Source organism: Elgaria multicarinata, chromosome 5 (genome assembly GCF_023053635.1).
Source record: "Elgaria multicarinata webbii isolate HBS135686 ecotype San Diego chromosome 5, rElgMul1.1.pri, whole genome shotgun sequence".
In the NCBI taxonomy this organism is placed as follows: Eukaryota; Metazoa; Chordata; class Lepidosauria; order Squamata; family Anguidae; genus Elgaria; species Elgaria multicarinata.
In genome coordinates, this window is record NC_086175.1 from 127645006 (window position 1) to 127662936 (window position 17931).

The following is a 17931-nucleotide window of genomic DNA, read 5'->3' on the forward strand; positions in this document are numbered from 1 at the left end:
AAATTTGCAACGCATTATAAAAAGCTTTGTAAGCCTTTGGCTACGTTTTGCACATTTAGTGCCTGTGACATTAGCATAATTGCTCATTCATTTATACATTGATAGCGTGGAATTAAGTAATAATGCTTCTGTGTTTGAGGATCCTCACAGTTTAGTGAACACATGTATTGAACGATCTATGTTCCTAAAACCAGTTCCAAAATTCAGTGCATCTCTCTAACGGTCCAAAAAAACCCAGGATCCAGGTCAGGGCTACATGGCAAGGAGCAGGTGTCATTCTCAATAGTTGGAGTTATCAGGGAGTGATTTAGCTTTCACCCTGTTGGTGATGCCATGTGCATCCCATGTAAGTGACAAATCAGACATGATGTTAATTGTGTGCTTCAAGTCACTCCGAAGGGCAAAAGAAACAGCAAAACATTAGTGCATAGGGAGACAGCCCTCCCTGTCAGGGAATCTCACAAGAGGGCTGGAACCCTTCCCTACCCCAGATTCCATACAGTATTCAACCCGTTCCTCTGTGTTTATCCCATCCATGGGGATGAAAATGGGTGTTTTTCCTAGCCAGCCTTTCCCCAACCTGGTGCCTTCCAGATGGTTTGGACTATAAGTCCCATCATCCCTGAGCATTGGTCGTGCTGGCTGGGGCTGATGGGAACTGTAGTCCAAAACATCCGGCAGGCACGAGGTTGGGGAAAGGCTGCCTCAGATGATACTTTTCCACACAACGTATAATTAATGTATAGAAAAGATGTAGTGGCAGCCAGTAGAGGAGTGGGAGGGAGGAAGTGTGGCACTCCAGTTGTTGGGAGAATGCAACTCCCAGCATTCCTGACCAATTGGCTATTCCGACTGGGGCTGCTGGGAGTTTGAGTCCAACTAGGGATGTAGGAGAAATTCATTTCAGTTCAGTTTTGATCAGGATTTTACCCACTTCGCATCTTCCGGACAGCACCTGGACTCGGACACAATCTGCTGTCGAAGTCCATACACTTCCGTGCTTGCAGTATGACTCATGGACAAAAAACAATGAGTTTGGCAGCGTGCGTACATTTGCGTACAGTGCGTACAGGTGCCGACACTAGGCTGCTTCCGGTGCCTCCTGAAAACCATTCTGTTTCGAGAAGCCTTGCTCAACTGACCAGCCACTGGTTTTTTTAATTGGTCCTTTGTTTTAATTTGAATAATTTTAATCTTCTGTTTTTAATCTTTCTTTTTACTGTTTTATTCCTATGTACACCACTCCGGAATCTATTTTAGATTTGGAGTGATATATAAATATTATTATTATTGATGATAATAATAATAATAACAACAATAATAATAATAACAATAACAATAATAATAACAACAACAACAACAACAACAACAACAATAATAACAATAATGGCTCTTCTCTGGCCATATAATAAAGTGTCAATGGAACAATTAGCTTATCATGTGTTTGATGCCAAGTAGGATTTTTATTTGCTTATTTCTTTCTCTTCCTAACTTCCCAAAGGTTAGGAATGGTTCATATGTCACGCTAAGCCATAACGTTTAGCTCAAAACGCTTAACCACCATGGCTTAGCATGTCATCTGAACAGGGTCATTGTGGCTTAGCCTGTCGTGTGCACCATTCCTAACCATGGTAGCTACGTAAACATTTAAACACGCTCACTCCCCATTTGCCTGCCCCTGCCTTAATAGTTGCATCTATTTACCATGGCCTCTGTCTTCATCCTGGCTGTGTGCCAATGGCTAAATTGGGCAAAGCTTTGATGAACATAATAAAAATATTTATTAACCAGATATGATTCTAAGATTCTTATCAAGCAAGGCAGACGCCCTGCTGGAAAAATCCTCTGTATATGGATTTTCATGTTATGGCATCCAGTGAGTTCCCCATTTGCACTATGAAGTGTGGATGGGAGTTGAGATGCCAATGGCAATTTACACCCAAAGCCATAGCCTTGAAGCGCATACCCATTGTGGCATGCAATTACATCTGGCTTGGAGCCAAAGTATTGTAGCTTATTTCAGCAGTCATCTTGTATGGAAGAGACAATGCATTGTTTGGCATTGCCTTGGCATGCAAAATTTGGTTGTGTGTTTCTTCAGCCAAACAGAATAGAAGCAATCATCCAATTAGGCCTTACGTGTTTCCTCCAGCAATTTCTGAATGAAGCACAATTTGAGTTAATCAGGCACAAATAACGATAATAAATGCATTCGTGCACATCCATCCCAAGTAAAGTTCACATTAAGCTCTGCAAGCCTCTTCCAGGGACAATTATCATTAAGCAATTTACTGAAACAAGGCCACTGATAGTTGGATTTTAGCAAGAGAGGTTAGATTTGCTTACAGAAGTTTTTTCAGAGTTGGGAAAAGTGGAAAGACCTCGATCCACTGGTAAAGATGCATGTTTGTGACTCTTGAGTCAGGTGTATGTCTCAATCAACCAACTACCAGGAGTTTGGAGGGTGTACGGAAGGGGGGAAATCAGCTGCGAAAGGGTGGCGGTGGCTGCAGTTGGCATTTATTTATTTATTTATTTATTTATTACATTTTTATACCGCCCAATAGCTGAAGCTCTTGGCATGGAAGTTGGCTGAAGGCCGAATGCAATTCCCAAGCCACTGGTTGCACATCTGATTAGGGTGACCATATGGAAAAGGAGGACAGGGCTCCTGCATCTTTAACAGTTGCATAGCATCTTTTGTATCTGGTCAAGAGGGCAGGGCTCCTGCAGCTTTAACTGCTGTGATGAAGAGGGGATTTCACCAGGTGCTGCATGCATACAAATGACACCTAATGAAATTCCCTTTTCAGTACAACTGTTAAAGATACAGGAGCCCTGTCCTCCTTTTCATAGGGTCACTCTAGATGTAATAAAAGACAAGAAGAAGAAGAAGAAGAAGAAGAAGAAGAAGAAGAAGAAGAAGAAGAAGAAGAAGAAGAAGAAGACCCCTAAACCTGGTGAAATTCCTTCTTCATCACAACAGTTAAAGCTGCAGGAGCTATACTAGAGTAACCAGATACAAAAGAGGGCAGGGCTTCTGCAGCTTTAACTGTTGTGATGAAGAGGGAATTTCCCCAGATTCCCCATATATACAAATGACACCTGCTGAAATTCCATTTTCAATGCAACTGTTAGAGATAAAGGAGATACAGAATTGTTAGAGATACCCTGTCCTCCTTTCCATAGGGTCACCCTAGTTCAGCTAAGGGCCAAACTAGACATGTATGAGTAGACTGCTGCCTCCTATAAAGAACAACACAGTGAAAAGTAGTGTTGGAGGAGGATTAGAAGGGGGAGGGTGTGCTTAACCCTTTCTCATTCATCTAGTTCCCACTAAGAATTACCCCACCCCATCCTGGACACCACACACACACACACAGCCGGGGGACAGATAAAGGTGCCCTGTCTAACTTTTTCCCTGCAGCAAGAAATTGTCTGGGACAATTTTGAGCAGACAAGAGAAAAGGATTAAGCAACCCCACCCTTCCTGACAGTTATTTCTGAGGCTGCCTTTAAGCCTAAATAAAAGTCAGGCAACTGACTCTCGTCACTCTTGACCAAAGGACCAGTTATGGGCTGTGCAATTGAACACAGACCTCTGATTGCATGGAGATGATGATGATGATGATGATGATGATGATGATGATGATAATGATGATTTTATTTATTTGTGTCCCGCCTTTTTCACAGTACTGGGACTTATACTTTTTCCCAGTATAAGCCACCTGCCTTTGCTTTTCTGGTCTCTGGTTGTGGATCACACCTTTATAGCAAACACTAGCACAAGTACAGGAAGCTTAGAGACATCAGAGAAATCCAAAATGAATTCAAAAGAGTTCAGATTTCCATGGCCTTCTTTAAACAAGCGATTTATAGCACACAAGTTTGTGGGTCATTTTGACAACGTTGTGAGCCTCCTGCACATCTCCTGCTCCTTTCGCCAGTTATTCCACTAAAAAAGAAACCTTGGAAAACCTAATTCTTCTGAAATGTCTCAGGATTTCCTGCCATGTGCAGTCAAAGTTGCGCTACAAAACATCCCCTAGAGGGCGCTGTCCCATTCATCTATAGGCGCTGAGTTTCAAATTACACTCTATGTAGTCGCTGCTCTCCTCTAGTGTAATTCAGCTGGTTTCAAATGCGGAAGAGAAGCAGGAAGCAAAGCCACGTTAAGCCAACGTGATTTCCCTTTAATCTAAATGGCTTCTATGAATCCGACCTGTGGATTCCACAGCAGACCAGCTTTTTCCAAGTCAGGCAGATTTTGAGGCTTTTCAGACCAGTTTTCTTTTACTTTGGGATGGGGATTAGCACTAGTGTGCATTAGCATATTATTGCAGCTGTGCATTAGTGCAAATGCACACTTATGCTGCAAGTGGAACAAGAATCTGGTACAAAAAAAAAAAAGCAATTCTGCCAATGAGTGGATGATGAAACAAAAGATGCCTGTCAGTCTCTGAAACACAGGAGGAACGGATCCATACATCCCTAGGGAAAACGAAACCCATACATCGTTATGGAAGCTACAACACAAATAGCACTCTTCAAATACTTAAAAGGTTGTCACACAGAGGAGGGCCAGGATCTCTTCTTAATCAACCCAGAGTGCAGGACATGGAATAATGGGCTCAAGTTGTAGGAAGCCAGATTCCAGCTGGACATCAGGAAAAACTTCCTGACTGTTAGAGCAGTATGACAATGGAACCAGTTACCTAGGGAGGTGGTGGGCTCTCCCACACTAGAGGCCTTGAAGAGGCAGCTGGACAGCCATCTGTCAGGGATGCTTGAAGGTGGATTCCTGCATTAAGCAGGGGTTGGACTCAATGGCCTTATAGGCCCCTTCCAACTCTAGTATTCTATAATTCTATGAATACAACCTTGGTTCACTCAACAGCTCAGTTAAATATTTACATGAAATTCCACAAGGTGGCAGCACAGGATTAGTATTAGTTTCGCTATTAAAAGAAAAACAAAGATTTTTGTTTGAAAGGAAAAATCAGAACTATGTACAACATTTTCCATTCAGTAAGAGAAGCTGCTCTGATTGAAGATACATGCACGGCTTTTCTGTTATCTTCTGGCATTGAAAACCCCATCATGCCATACCATTTCAAAATGAAGCAGGCTGTTTTGGTGAATCACATAGGAGTTTAAAAATTGAAGTGAAGGGGAAAGGAAACATCCTGGGGTAGGCGGTGGTTTTGTTGAATAAGGATTTCATAGGATTCCTTATACCAAAGATACAAATATTTGGTGCAGTGGCTAAAGTGTTGGCCTGGGAGTCGGGAGATCTGGGTTCTAGTCTCCACTTGGCCATGGAAACCCACTGGGTGAATTTAGGCCAGTCACAGACCCTCAGCCCAACCCACCTCACAGGGTTGTTGTTGTGAGGATGAAATGGAGAGGAGGAGGATTATGTATGCCGCCTTGGGTTCCTTGGAGGGGAAAAAGGAAGGATATAAATGCAATAACAAATAAATAAATGTATCAATGACCATGAAAGCAGTTTTAAGATTGCAAACTTATTCAGAGGAAAACCACATAATATCACATTAAATTCCCTATCCCCCCCCCCCCCCGCAAAAAACCTGTACATTCAAACTTCCCAACCTGCTCCCCTTCCTCTCAAATGAACATATGTACATGAAGCTGATTGGTGGGAGATCCAGGACAAATAAGAGAAAGTACTTCACACAGTGCATAGTTAAATTATGGAACTCACTACCACAAGATGTAGTGTTGGCCACCAATTTGGATGGCTTTAAAAGGGGGGTGGGTGGATAAATTCCTGGAGGAGAAGGCTATCAATGGCTACTAGCCCTGATGGTTGTGTGCTGTCTCCAGTATCCGAGGCAGTACACCTGTGTGCACCAGTTGCTGGGGAACATGGGCAGGAAGGTGCTGTTGCAGCATGTCCTGCTTGTGTGTCCCTGGTCATCAGCCAGTTGGCCACTGTGTGAACAGAGTGCTGGACTAGTTGGACCCTTGGTTTGATCCAGCAGGGCTCTTCTTATGTTCTTATAAGAAGCTGCCTTATACTGATTCAAACCATAGATCCATCTAGCCCAGTATTGTCAACACAGGCTGGCAGTGGCTCTTCCGGGCTTCAGGCAGAAGTCTTTCCTTGCCCTATCTAGAGATGCTGGGAATTGAACTCAGGATCTTCTTCATGCAAAGCAGGTGCTCTACCAACTGAGCTATGCCCCCTTTGCTCTCAGTAGATATGTCGCAGATGTTTATAATCCCTAGGCTCAAATTCAGAACTCCATCAAAGTCAGAACTGTTTTATCAGATCCTGGCATGTTATTGTAAGTGGGTGGGAGATATATATCTCTTTTAAATTGTTTTAGAATTTCACATGTTAAAACGGTTTTGGTATTCTGCTTTTTGTTTTTATCATTTTTGTGACGCTCCCAGAGCACTTTGTGGGTGGTATAATGAAATGAAATAACGCACGTCTGAAAGATTCGGGACACTTTACGACCCTCTCAATTCTTCTTTCAGCTCAGATTTTAATGGCTCAACTCCTCCTCCCCCGTTTGCTTCCAAACCATCACTGGCTTCCAAGGTTTTTATTTTAGAATAATTTTGAAGGGGGCAGGGATCAGAGAGCTTGGCAGGGGAGCCACTGGAAGTCCTGGAATGGGACATAGCACACTGCATTGGGTTCCTCGGGAATAAGATGCAGCTTTGCCCAAATTGGTGGGGAGGGAGTCTAGGAAATTAAACTTACTTTAATGTCCTAGACTCCCCCTGAAGCCTCAACCTAACATGACTAAAGGCATTGTGGGGAAATTAAAATGGCTGCCCACTATCATTGCCAGGTAAGCCCACAACTGAAGATACAGGACAGGTGGCAGCAGCAGTAGGCCCTGTTGGGTGCATCGAGCCTGAATGGCTCAGTGGCTTTCTGTAAATACATTCAGCTGGGGTGAAGAACCACTCTCGGGGGCCCATTCCAGTGGTAGGCAGGACTGAAGGCAAAAGGGTGTCACGCCCTGCGTGGACATGGAGTCAGGGGATGAGGAATTGGAGGAACCTGGACCCAGTACCCAGGGGCCCAGCCCAGGGAACGTGGAGTCTGGGCCAGCAGAGATTCCTGCAGAGCCAGAAGGGGAAAAGCAGGGACCTCTGGCTCTCTGGATTGGCAGAGGTCCCTGCTGGCACACTTGTGCCCGGCTTTTCCCCTTCTGGCTCTGCAGGAATCTCTGCTGGCCCAGACTCCACGTTCCCTGGGCTGGGCCCCTGGGTACTGGGTCCAGGTTCCTCCAATTCCTCATCCCCTGACTCCATGTCCATGCAGGGCATGACAAAGGGGTGGAGCCAAAAACACCTGAAACAGCAACCTATTCTAGCTTACTTGAAAAGAACTCTTGGTTGGCGGAAAGGGGGTGGAGACAGATGAAGAGGGTGGGGCCTTCTGGAGAATCCCAGAGGGCCAGTGCAATGGCACCAACCTCACACAGGAGGCCTGGCCTAGCACACCCTTCTCAAGCCAAGCGCCACCTCTTGAAAAGCCTGAGGGAAAACAATACCACCTCTCCCCTATATGTGAGGGACGAAGGTAAAGGGTTTTGATAAATAGGTTCTATTGTTGAGGTACTGAACTGCAGGTGTATCGGTAGATGCTTTTACACTGTGTAATATAGCAGGTAATAAATCCGAGCTGACATGTGCTTTGTGGTAACAGAACACAAAGTAAAGTTAATTGAAATTAAATACGCTGACTGCAGCCAGGAAATCAGAAGACGTTTACTTCGTGGGAGGAGAGCAATGACAAATCTTGATAAAATAGTTAAGAGCAGAGACACCACACTGACAACAAAGGTCCGCATAGTTAAAGCAATGGTATTCCCCGTAGTAACCTATGGCTGCGAGAGCTGGACCATAAGGAAAGCTGAGCGAAGGAAGATAGATGCTTTTGAACTGTGGTGTTGGAGGGAAATTCTGAGAGTGCCTTGGACTGCAAGAAGATCAAACCAGTCCATACTCCAGGAAATAAAGCCAGACTGCTCACTTGAGGGAATGGTATTAAAGGCAAAACTGAAGTACTTTGGCCACATAATGAGAAGACAGGATACCCTGGAGAAGAGGCTGATGCCAGGGAAAGTGGAAGGCAAAAGGAAGAGGGGCCGACCAAGGGCAAGATGGAGGGATGATATTCTGGAGGTGACGGACTCAACCTTGGGAGAACTGGGGGTGGCGACAGCCGACAGAAAGCTCTGGCATGGGCTGGTCCATGAAGTCACAAAGAGTCGGAAGCGACTGAACGAATAAACAACAAATTTCAATTTTAGATCAAACCTGCATATTTTTATATTTAAAACAATAATCCCAAGTCCCTTAAAATTCTAACCCTTCTCACTCTTCAAACCAAACACTCTCACGAAGCACAAACCAGACTAAAACTCTCAGACTGAAACTAAACCTCAAACTAAGCTCACAATCCCCTCAGCCAACCTATTTATACTCCTCCCTCCCCCTCTCTCCCCGCATCACTAGCCACGCCCACTCAGTAGGGTGACCATATGAAAAGGAGGACAGGGCTCCTGTATCTTTAACAGTTGTATTGAAAAGGAAATTTCAGCAGGTGTCATTTGTATATCTGGAGCACCTGGTGAAATTCCCTCTTCATCACAACAGTTAAAGGTGCAGGTGCCCCGCCCTCTTTTAAATCTGGTCACTCTAGTATAGCTCCTGCAGCTTTAACTGCTGTGATGAAGTGGGAATTTCCCCAAGTTCTCTATATATACAAATGATACCTGCTGAAATTCGCTTTTCTATGCAACTGTTAAAGATACAGGAGCCCTGTCCTCCTTTTCATATGGTCACCCTACCACTCAGTCAAACATTCCGCACTCGCTAGACATACAAACTCCAGACATACCTAAGGGACAGAAAGGTGGGTATCTCCACAGCCAGATTGAGACCCCAGGAAACCCAGATGTGGCGCCTATGCTTGCAGTTCTACACCCCTGCTTTCAGCCAGTTTCATAGTCCTGCACCAGGCAATGAAAGCTGCACACACAGCCCTCTCTCAAATCCACCTCTCCTTTCCAGACTCCTGCTCACCAGGTCCGGCCTCCACGTAGAAGGCCTGCTAGATAAAGTCTGTGCAGTTCTCTGATTTGCTGCCGCCAAGCACTTCCTTGCTTGTCAGCCATATACGCCTCTGCCCACCCCTACACATTTGCTCCTGGCCTGCCCTCTCCATTGTCGGAGTGTCGTGATTTCATCCCTGACCTTTGCAATAATCAATCCGTGCTGTTCTTGCCTTTTGTCCCTCTGTTCTTTTCGCACTGCTCTGCCCGCTCCTTCTTTTGCTTGGGCTCTTTCCCGCCTACACAGCTCTGCCTCCCACTTTGCCTCCCACGTGTGCTCGATTGCCGGCTTCCTCTCAGCCCTGCCTACCCCACGCAGACACACACTTCCCCCCTCCCCTTCCTCCTCTGCTGTCTGATTCTAGCAGCGCTTGCTCTGCCTGGCCAAATGTTAAGGCTTTATTTTTGAAAAGGAAAAGGAAGGAAGAAATGTGTGTTTTAAAGACTGGGTTTTTAACTTCTCCTAAAACAGTAGTCGTTCAAGATGTAAAATCCTTTTAGATTTTTCCCATGTACAACCTCTCCATCGACTCCTACCTCATCTCTATAGGGATGCTTTACGGTGGATTCCTGCATTGAGCAGGGGGTTTGACTTGATGGCCTTGTAGGCCCCTTCCAACTCTGCTATTCTATGATTCTATGATCTCTCTCTTGAAAAGAACTCTTGAAGTGGTTCGCAAATCTAAGACAGTAGAGATGGGCAAATCTGTCAATTTCCAGTCTGTGTCACTTTCACCTGTTTATGTGTGTGTGAGAGAGGGGGGGGCATCTACACCAAAGGAGGAGAGGGGGAGGATCTCACAATATGCAAATTGCAAGATCCTCACCCTCAGTCCACATGGGGCGCGTGACGTCCCAGGCATCACGCCCATTGCAGGAGCCTTTTTTTTTTTACAAACGTGAAGAGCTGGAGCACACTCATGCTCCAGTGAAAAGTAAAAGGTAAAAAACACACAAAGCAATCCCGTTCCCCGCACCCCACTCTCGATGGGCACGGAGCGCCTAAAGGGCTCCATGCCCAGTTCCTGGCTCCTCGCGTTTACTTGCGAGGAGCCGGGACGAAACCGGGACGGCCGCCCACACCTCCCGCAGTCCCGGGACAATCCCTAGAACATGGGAAAAATCAGGCTAAAAGCCGTCCCAGTTACCCTGGGGAAATGGAGGGATCTTCTCTCCTTGCCCCCAGGATCCCCTGTGCACTATGTGGCTGCAGAGGGATGACCCCGGGGCAATCACTGGGATAAGGCATGGTGTAGACATGCCGAGAGAGAGAGAGAGAGAGATCTATAATTCTGTTCCATTCCATTTTCATATTAATCTCTAATCATTTTTAAATCTCTTTAAATATGTATTTAAGTGGGTATTTGCTCTCTAAATGTGTATTTCATTGTGTGTTTTGATATGTTTAAAGTTCCAAGAACTATATCTCAAAATTCTTAAAAGTGTAAAATTCTGGGAATAGTGAAATTTAGATGTGATTTTGTGTAAGAATTCAGATGCGTACGGAATTCCTCAGTCATCCATATAACGAATTCACTTTTCCTTTCTTTTTCTACCTGGTATAACTTAGAATCATTGCGTTGGAAGGAAACTTAAGGGTCATCTAGTCCAATGAACAGACTCACCCACACCTGACTTATGGGACACTCACCCTGTCACGCACCCCCACCCCGCTCCAGTTCATAGCATCCCATAAGTTTCTTTGAGGCTTAGCGTTTTTATGCAATTTTGCCCAATATACTATTTTTTTTTAAAAAAAAGTAATGTTTCTAATGCAATGCATTTGTTAACATTATTTTACAGATATATGCATTTTTGTATACACTTTCCTCTATGATGCACATTTTTGAATGCATTTTTTGATGGGAGACCTCCTCTGTGAATTCAGTAAACTGTGACTTCTGAAGGGTAGATTTCTGTTTGCATCTTGGCTTGAAACTGCAAAATTATTATCCCAAGTAACCTTTGAGAGGGCTAAGTTTTCCTAGTGACAGCCAAAAAGCATATTTCTACTCCTCGGATTCACTTCAACTGTAGTTCACTTCAAATGGATATTGACTGTTTTTATGCTTTTTATGCTTTTACATTTTGTATATTTGTTTTTAAGGTTCACTTTTTAATCTTTGTAAACTGCCCAGAGAGCTTTGGTGATGGGGCAGTATATAAATGTAATAAATCTTAGAATCATAGAATAGCAGAGTTGGAAGGGGCCTACAAGGCCATCGAGTCCAACCCCCTGCTCAATGCAGGAATCCACCCTAAAGCATCCCTGACAGATGGTTGTCCAGCTGCCTCTCGAATGCCTCTAGTGTGGGAGAGCCCACAACCTCCCTAGGTAACTGATTCCATTGTTGTACTGCTCTAACAGTCAGGAAGTTTTTCCTGATGTCCATCTGGAATCTAGCTTCCTTTAACTTGAGCCCATTATTCCGTGTCCTGCACTCTGGGAGGATTGAGAAGAGATCCTGGCCCTCCTCTGTGTGACAACCTTTTAAGTATTTGAAGAGTGCTATCTTCAAATACTCCTCCTCCTCCTCATCATCATCATCATCCCTACTTGTCCAGTTAAGACATTCTGAATTAACAGAACATTTGCTTTAAAAAAAAAAAAGGTGCCAAGCAGAATTACACTACATCTGATCTACTGATGTGTTTTCACAACCCCTCCCCCACAATCCCCTGCCACCCTGCTCCTTGGGATTTGCAGTTTGTGCTATCACATTTGGGGTGGAATAGTTAATGTGCCAGAAAGACGAAAATCAAATCTGTTATGGAAATCTGCACCAATCAGTATGAGCTAATGATATACTGAATACTGGCTGTCTGTGCAACCAGCCCCAGGCAGAAGTGTGTGTGTGTGTGTGTGTGTGTGTGTGTGTGTGTGTGTGTGTGTAAGAATTCAGATGCATACTGAATTCCTCAGTCATCCATATAATGGATTCACTCTTCTTGTTTGTTTATTTATTTATTTATTTATTGCATTTCTATACCGCCCAATAGCCGAAGCTCTCTGGGCAGTTTACAAAATTAAGACAATTCAAAACAAACAACAGTATAAAACCATAATATAAAATACAATATAAAAGCACAACCAAGATAAAAACAGCAGCAATGCAAAAATACAAATTTTAAATACAAATTTAAAACAGCAAGGTTGAAATTAATTTTTAGACTATTAAAATACTGGGAGAATAAAAAGGTCTTCACCTGGCATCTACGTAAAAGAATATAATGTATCATAGAGTCATAGAATAGCAGAGTTGGAAGGGGCCTACAAGGCCATTGAATCCAACCCCCTGCTCAATGCAGGAATCCACCCTAAAACATCCCTGACAGGTGGTTGTCCAGCTGCCTCTTGAATGCCTCTAGTGTGGGAGAGCCCACAACCTCCCTAGGTAACTGATTCCATTGTCGTACTGCTCTAACAGTCAGGAAGTGCCAAGCGAACCTCCTTAGGGAGCTCATCTTTTTCTCCCTGGTATAACTTAGAATCATTGAGTTGGAATTAACTTTAAGGGTCATCTAGTCCAAGAAGGAATGAACAGACCCACTCACAACTGACTTATGGGACACTCACCCTGTCACCCCACCCCCCGCCCGCCCCAGCTCATGACATCCCATAAGTTTCTTTAAGGCTTAGCATTTCTATGCGATTTTGCCCAATATACTATTATTATTTTTTGCAAGTAATGTTTCTAATACAATGCATTTTTTAACATTTTTTTTTTTACAGATATATGCATTTTTGTATGCACTTTCCTCTAAGATGCACATTTTTAATGCATTTTTTGATTGGGGAACTCCATTTGATTGGAGAACTCCATTGTGCGTGCCTGTCAGGTGAGGCCATGGGCATTGTTGTGCCCCAAATGACTATGTCTTTTGATTTTCCTGGGAACTATGTCTATAATGCTCACTTTGTCTCGTAATTCAACCCGACCATCCATAAAAAGGTCTATCAGAGATTTCCCACCCCCACCCCCAGCCCCAGTAAATCGGAATCCAGCTATGCATTATCGAGAGCTTCATGTTTCTCTCCTCAGACTCTTTTTTATTTATTTATTTATTTATTTATTTATTTATTTATTTATTTTGCCTTTTGGGGGAAAAAAAGAAAAATCAGTCTGGGGAGGTAGCAGATAGAGACAATGGGATATGTGGGCAGTTTTTCCAGTTCTCTGAACAGCTTTTTCCCTTGCGGAGGAAAAGCTGCAGTTCCCATTTCTTCCCTATTCTTGTGTGTTTCTGCATGTAAATGGGGTAAAAAAAAGAATCTGGGAGTATAATTTTGACCATTAAGCACTGCTTATCCCTTCTGATGCTCCTTACTTAGGTTAATTTTTGTCTCATTTTTTCTTTTTTTAAGACATTTATTGGTTGATTCATTGCATTTCTACACCTCCCGATAGCCAAAGCTCTCTGGGTGGTTCACAAAAAAATAAAACCAATTCAATCCAAGGTATAAAACAAACCACAGTATAAAAGTACAATATAAAAGCACAACCAGGATAAAACCGAGCAGCAATGCAGAGATTTATACAGATTTAAAATGCAGATTTAAAACAGCAAAGTTAAAAGACTAACCTGATAAGCTGTTAAAATACTGGGAAAATAAAAAGGTCTTTGCCTGGCATCAAATAGCATATAATGGTGGTGTCAGGCAAACCTCTCTAGGGAGCTCATTCCACAGCTGGGGTGCACTTTTTGAGAGGTGCAGATGTTCACACACCTTTGGCTTCTGATTTCGGCTTTCCACATATCCAGCCTTGAACATAGCTGTTCCTAAAAAAATAAAAGGGATATATCATTAAGAAGTTGTTTATGGCTTTCTTAGAAGGCCTTCTCATTCAGGGCATCTGGTTCCAGCAGATCACGTAGCTATGGCTTCATTTCCAGACTTTTCCCCATGCTTGTCTACTCAGCAGATGGGAGCAATACCGGGTCTAGGACTTGTCTTGTTGGATCAGCCCAAGGTCCATCTCATTTCAGCCTTCTGTTTCCAACAGCAGCTAACCAGATGCCTCCAAGAAGCTCACAAACAGGGCATGAAATCCATGACCTTCCTCTGTTGCTTGTTGCCAGCATCTGGTTTTCAGAAGTGTCCTGCCTTTGGGGGGTTTCATTGAGCAGCCATGACTATCTCAACAGAGGTGGTGGTGGGTATCATCCCCAGATTGATACAAAAACTGACAACTACGTCACTCACACAGGCCAAGCTGTTTGGGTCACACCTGTCTCATCCATTCTGTGCTGCTGTCTCACAGCTTCTGGAAGCCTTTGTAGATTCCAAATGGAAGCAGGTGTTTGGGGTTATAATTCCCATCATCTCCAGCGAGCATGGCCAATGGTCTTGGATAACGGGGCTTGTAGTCAAACAATATCTGGAGACCCAACGTTGAGATATACAGAGAGCCATCCTCCATAATTGCTTTCCATTGTTGAAGTTGCTTTCCCATGGAGATCCACCAAAATCAAAGCCTGGGAGTTTTCCAAGAAAGCCCTGGAAGACCTTTCTTGGAAATAAAAATGGTCATTTTATTGTCAAAGATGACTGTAGCGTTGTGTGTTTTATGAAAATGCCTTGTATATATTTTTAGTTTTGCACTATCTTTTTGTTGCTGCTGCTACCTTCTTGAGCCTAATTGGTTAGGACAGTTGAGTAATATTATAATAAATGTGTAAGAACTACAGCGATGCCCTGAAGGTAAAGATCTAAAACAAAAAATGGAGAATACATGTGCGTGTTACACCTTCCCAAGGCTAACAAACTAGGCATAACTACAGAAGAATGAAGAGGCAGTGAAGCATCTCAGTATAAAAAAGCCTGCAGTGATTGCATAATATAATCAGGATTGTTCATACTCTTTACAAAAATGAACGCAGGGAAATTCTGCACCCAAATCCTGTGCAAACAGAAGCTGAGATCTGTGGCCAGCTATGCCAACAGTTTTCTCAATTTCCCCCACCCCCAATATCCAACCTTTGACCCCCACTCCAACTCCAGTTTTGCTTTCTGTAAATAAGATGGAGAAAAAGGAAGAGGCATTTTGCCAGAGGTCTAAGTCAGATTCTGCACTTTTTAATTGTCGCTAAACAGACTCTGCCCTTGTTCTTACTGAGATGTTACTCCTGTGTCTGGACTGTACCACTTCAGAACCCAATGGAGAAGGCCCTCTGCCCGGTAGCCACCTGATGTCCTTGCAACTCTAAAATCTAATACTTTAACAATTGTTCATTGGTTACATGCTTTTTAATTTACCTATTTACTTTTGTTCCACAAAATAAATAAACAGAGGAACATAGGAAGCTGTCTTATACTGAGACAGACAGTTGGTCCATGTAGCCCAGTATTGTTGACACTGACTGGCAGCGGCGTCTCCCCAGGGTTTCGGGCAGGATTCCTTTCCTCGCCCTCCCTGGAGAAACCGGGGATCAAACCTGGGACCTTCTGCATGCAAAACCTGTCCTCTATCACACTGAGCTAAAGAAGTGCTTAAAATGAGAGCCCGCCCACCCCCACCGGAATTTGGACAGCGAAGTGTGCTCATATTGCTTTTGTTCTCTTCTTTCTCCTTGCAGGTAAATGGGATAGATCTTCGTGGTGCTACCCATGAACAGGCCGCTGCGGCACTCAAAGGAGCAGGCCAGACTGTAACAATTATAGCACAATACCAGCCAGAAGGTAGGCAGACAAAGTTAGTGAAACAGAAACACTCTTGGTGAGCGGTGAATCATACAGAGACAGAATGGGCAGCCTTTGTATGGTGGGGGGAGGTGTTCTTTGGACCCTCAAGGGTTTTAATTGGCTACTTAACACATTTCTCAAGGCATGGTAGTGTCTAGTTTGGAAATATTCGGCTGTGATGCAGGTTGGTATCACACAAGCTACAGGATGCTGAAGAAATGAATGGGCCATTGCTCTCAATGAGGCAAGGAGGGTAAATTGATCTCCAGAATCTAGAGGAAATAGATTCTGAATGTACTGGCTTTTCTCCCCACCTATGGATGCCTCTTTAGATGGTAAGATGCATGACTTCATTTATTTCAAAATGTGGCGAGCCGGCTCTGCTGTGTTTGGGGGCCCTCTTGTCATTCTGTTGAGTGGGCCCTGAGCATCTCCCCAAAATCCCGTCCCTGATGGCGTCACTATCTGAAACTGTGTTGCTGAGAAACGGAAATTTAATTGATGTGAGACCAAATGATTCAGCACTTGAAACATCCCAAACCAGCAAAGAACACGAAATCAAATTTCCAAGACGGGTTCAGGTAACCTCTTTGGAGAATTATTTAAGGATTTATGGATCACTCTTGAGGACAAACATGTCCTAGATCCATCAGTATAAATCTCTATCTTTCTGTTCAAGTGAGCTCCTAGAGATTTTTGCAATGACTGAGATGAACGCTCACAAATCCAAATTATTTGGGGGCCGAGAAAAGGAGGGCTGAGAAGAATCTGTATTTGCTTCATGGATTGAAAATTCACAAAAAAGTTGGCTGGAGAAAAGATTGGGAACTTTCGCCCCAAGAATCTGGTAGATTGAAACTGTCTCGTCAAAACTCTGCGTTTCCATCATTTCACATAATTTGGGAGATACAATCTTTGCCAATGTTGTTGGAACTCTTACCGTCCGTGTTTGTGTGAATCCTGTTGTGTTTTCAGAGAGGGGGTGTTGGGGGGGGGGAGATGATACCAATTAAGATATGGCCATTACTATTTTTCACACATACATACACTGCAACATGATGTCAGAAGCGATTTACCACTTAGTAGAACGCATTAATGTGTGCAGTGTGCCACAGTTCTTCACACCTAGTTAATGACTACTGGTTTAAATCATCAGTGAGTAGAATTAATTTTGCATAAGTTGCATTAAATATATTATTAATGGTTGTTTTCTATAAATTGACGAATTTCTCAAAACTCTGTTTGTCTTGTCAAACATTTAGGATTTAGGAAATATTTAGGAAATAGAAACCAAATAGAAACATTTAGGAAATAGAAACCAAATGCACAGTTACAAGATGGGGGATACTTGGCTCAGCAATACTACAAATGTGAAGGATCTTGGAATTGTTGTAGACTGCAAGCTGAATATGAGCCAAGAGTGTGATATGGCTGCAAGAAAGGCAAATGCTATTTTGGGCTGCATTAATAGAAGTATAGCTTCCAAATCACGTGAGGTACTGGTTCCTCTCTATTCGGCCCTGGTTAGGCCTCATCTAGAGTACTGTTTCCAGTTCTGGGCTCCACAATTCAAGAAGGACGCAGACAATCTGGAGCATGTTCAGAGGATGGCAATCAGGATGATCAAGGGTCTGGAAACAAAGCCCTATGAAGAGAGACTGAAAGAACTGGGCATGTTTAGCCTGGGGAAGAGAAGATTGAGGGGAGACATGAATAGCACTCTTCAAATACTTAAAAGGTTGTCACACAGAGGAGGGCCAGGATCTCTTCTCGATCCTCCCAGAGTGCAGGACATGGAATAACGGGCTCAAGTTACAGGAAGCCAGATTCCGGCTGGACATCAGGAAAAACTTCCAGACTGTTAGAGCAGTATGACAATGGAATCAGTTACCTAGGGAGGTTGTGTGCTCTCCCACACTAGAGGCCTTCAAGAGGCAGCTGGACAACCATCTGTCAGGGATGCTTTAAGGTGGATTCCTGCATTGAGCAGGGGGTTGGACTCGATGGCCTTGTAGGCCCCTTCCAACTCTGCTATTCTATGATTCTATGATTCTATGAAATATTTATGGTGGGCCTCATTTGGTCCTATTGGCTTTTGCTTTTTATGGTTTTATGCTCCAGATGATTTGTTGTATGCATGCC

The 17931-nt window shown here is 43.6% G+C and overlaps 1 protein-coding gene across 8 annotated transcripts in view; it reads left to right on the forward strand.

The window, feature by feature from the left end:
- DLG2 (discs large MAGUK scaffold protein 2) overlaps window positions 1-17931 on the forward strand; it is a 1258440-nt gene that overhangs the window by 1007946 nt on the left and 232563 nt on the right. For all 8 annotated transcript variants that reach the window (XM_063127200.1, XM_063127202.1, XM_063127201.1 and 5 more), the window contains one exon: window positions 15684-15786. In XM_063127200.1, the coding sequence (XP_062983270.1) occupies window positions 15684-15786 (103 nt within the window). The remainder of the gene's footprint in view (window positions 1-15683; window positions 15787-17931) is intronic.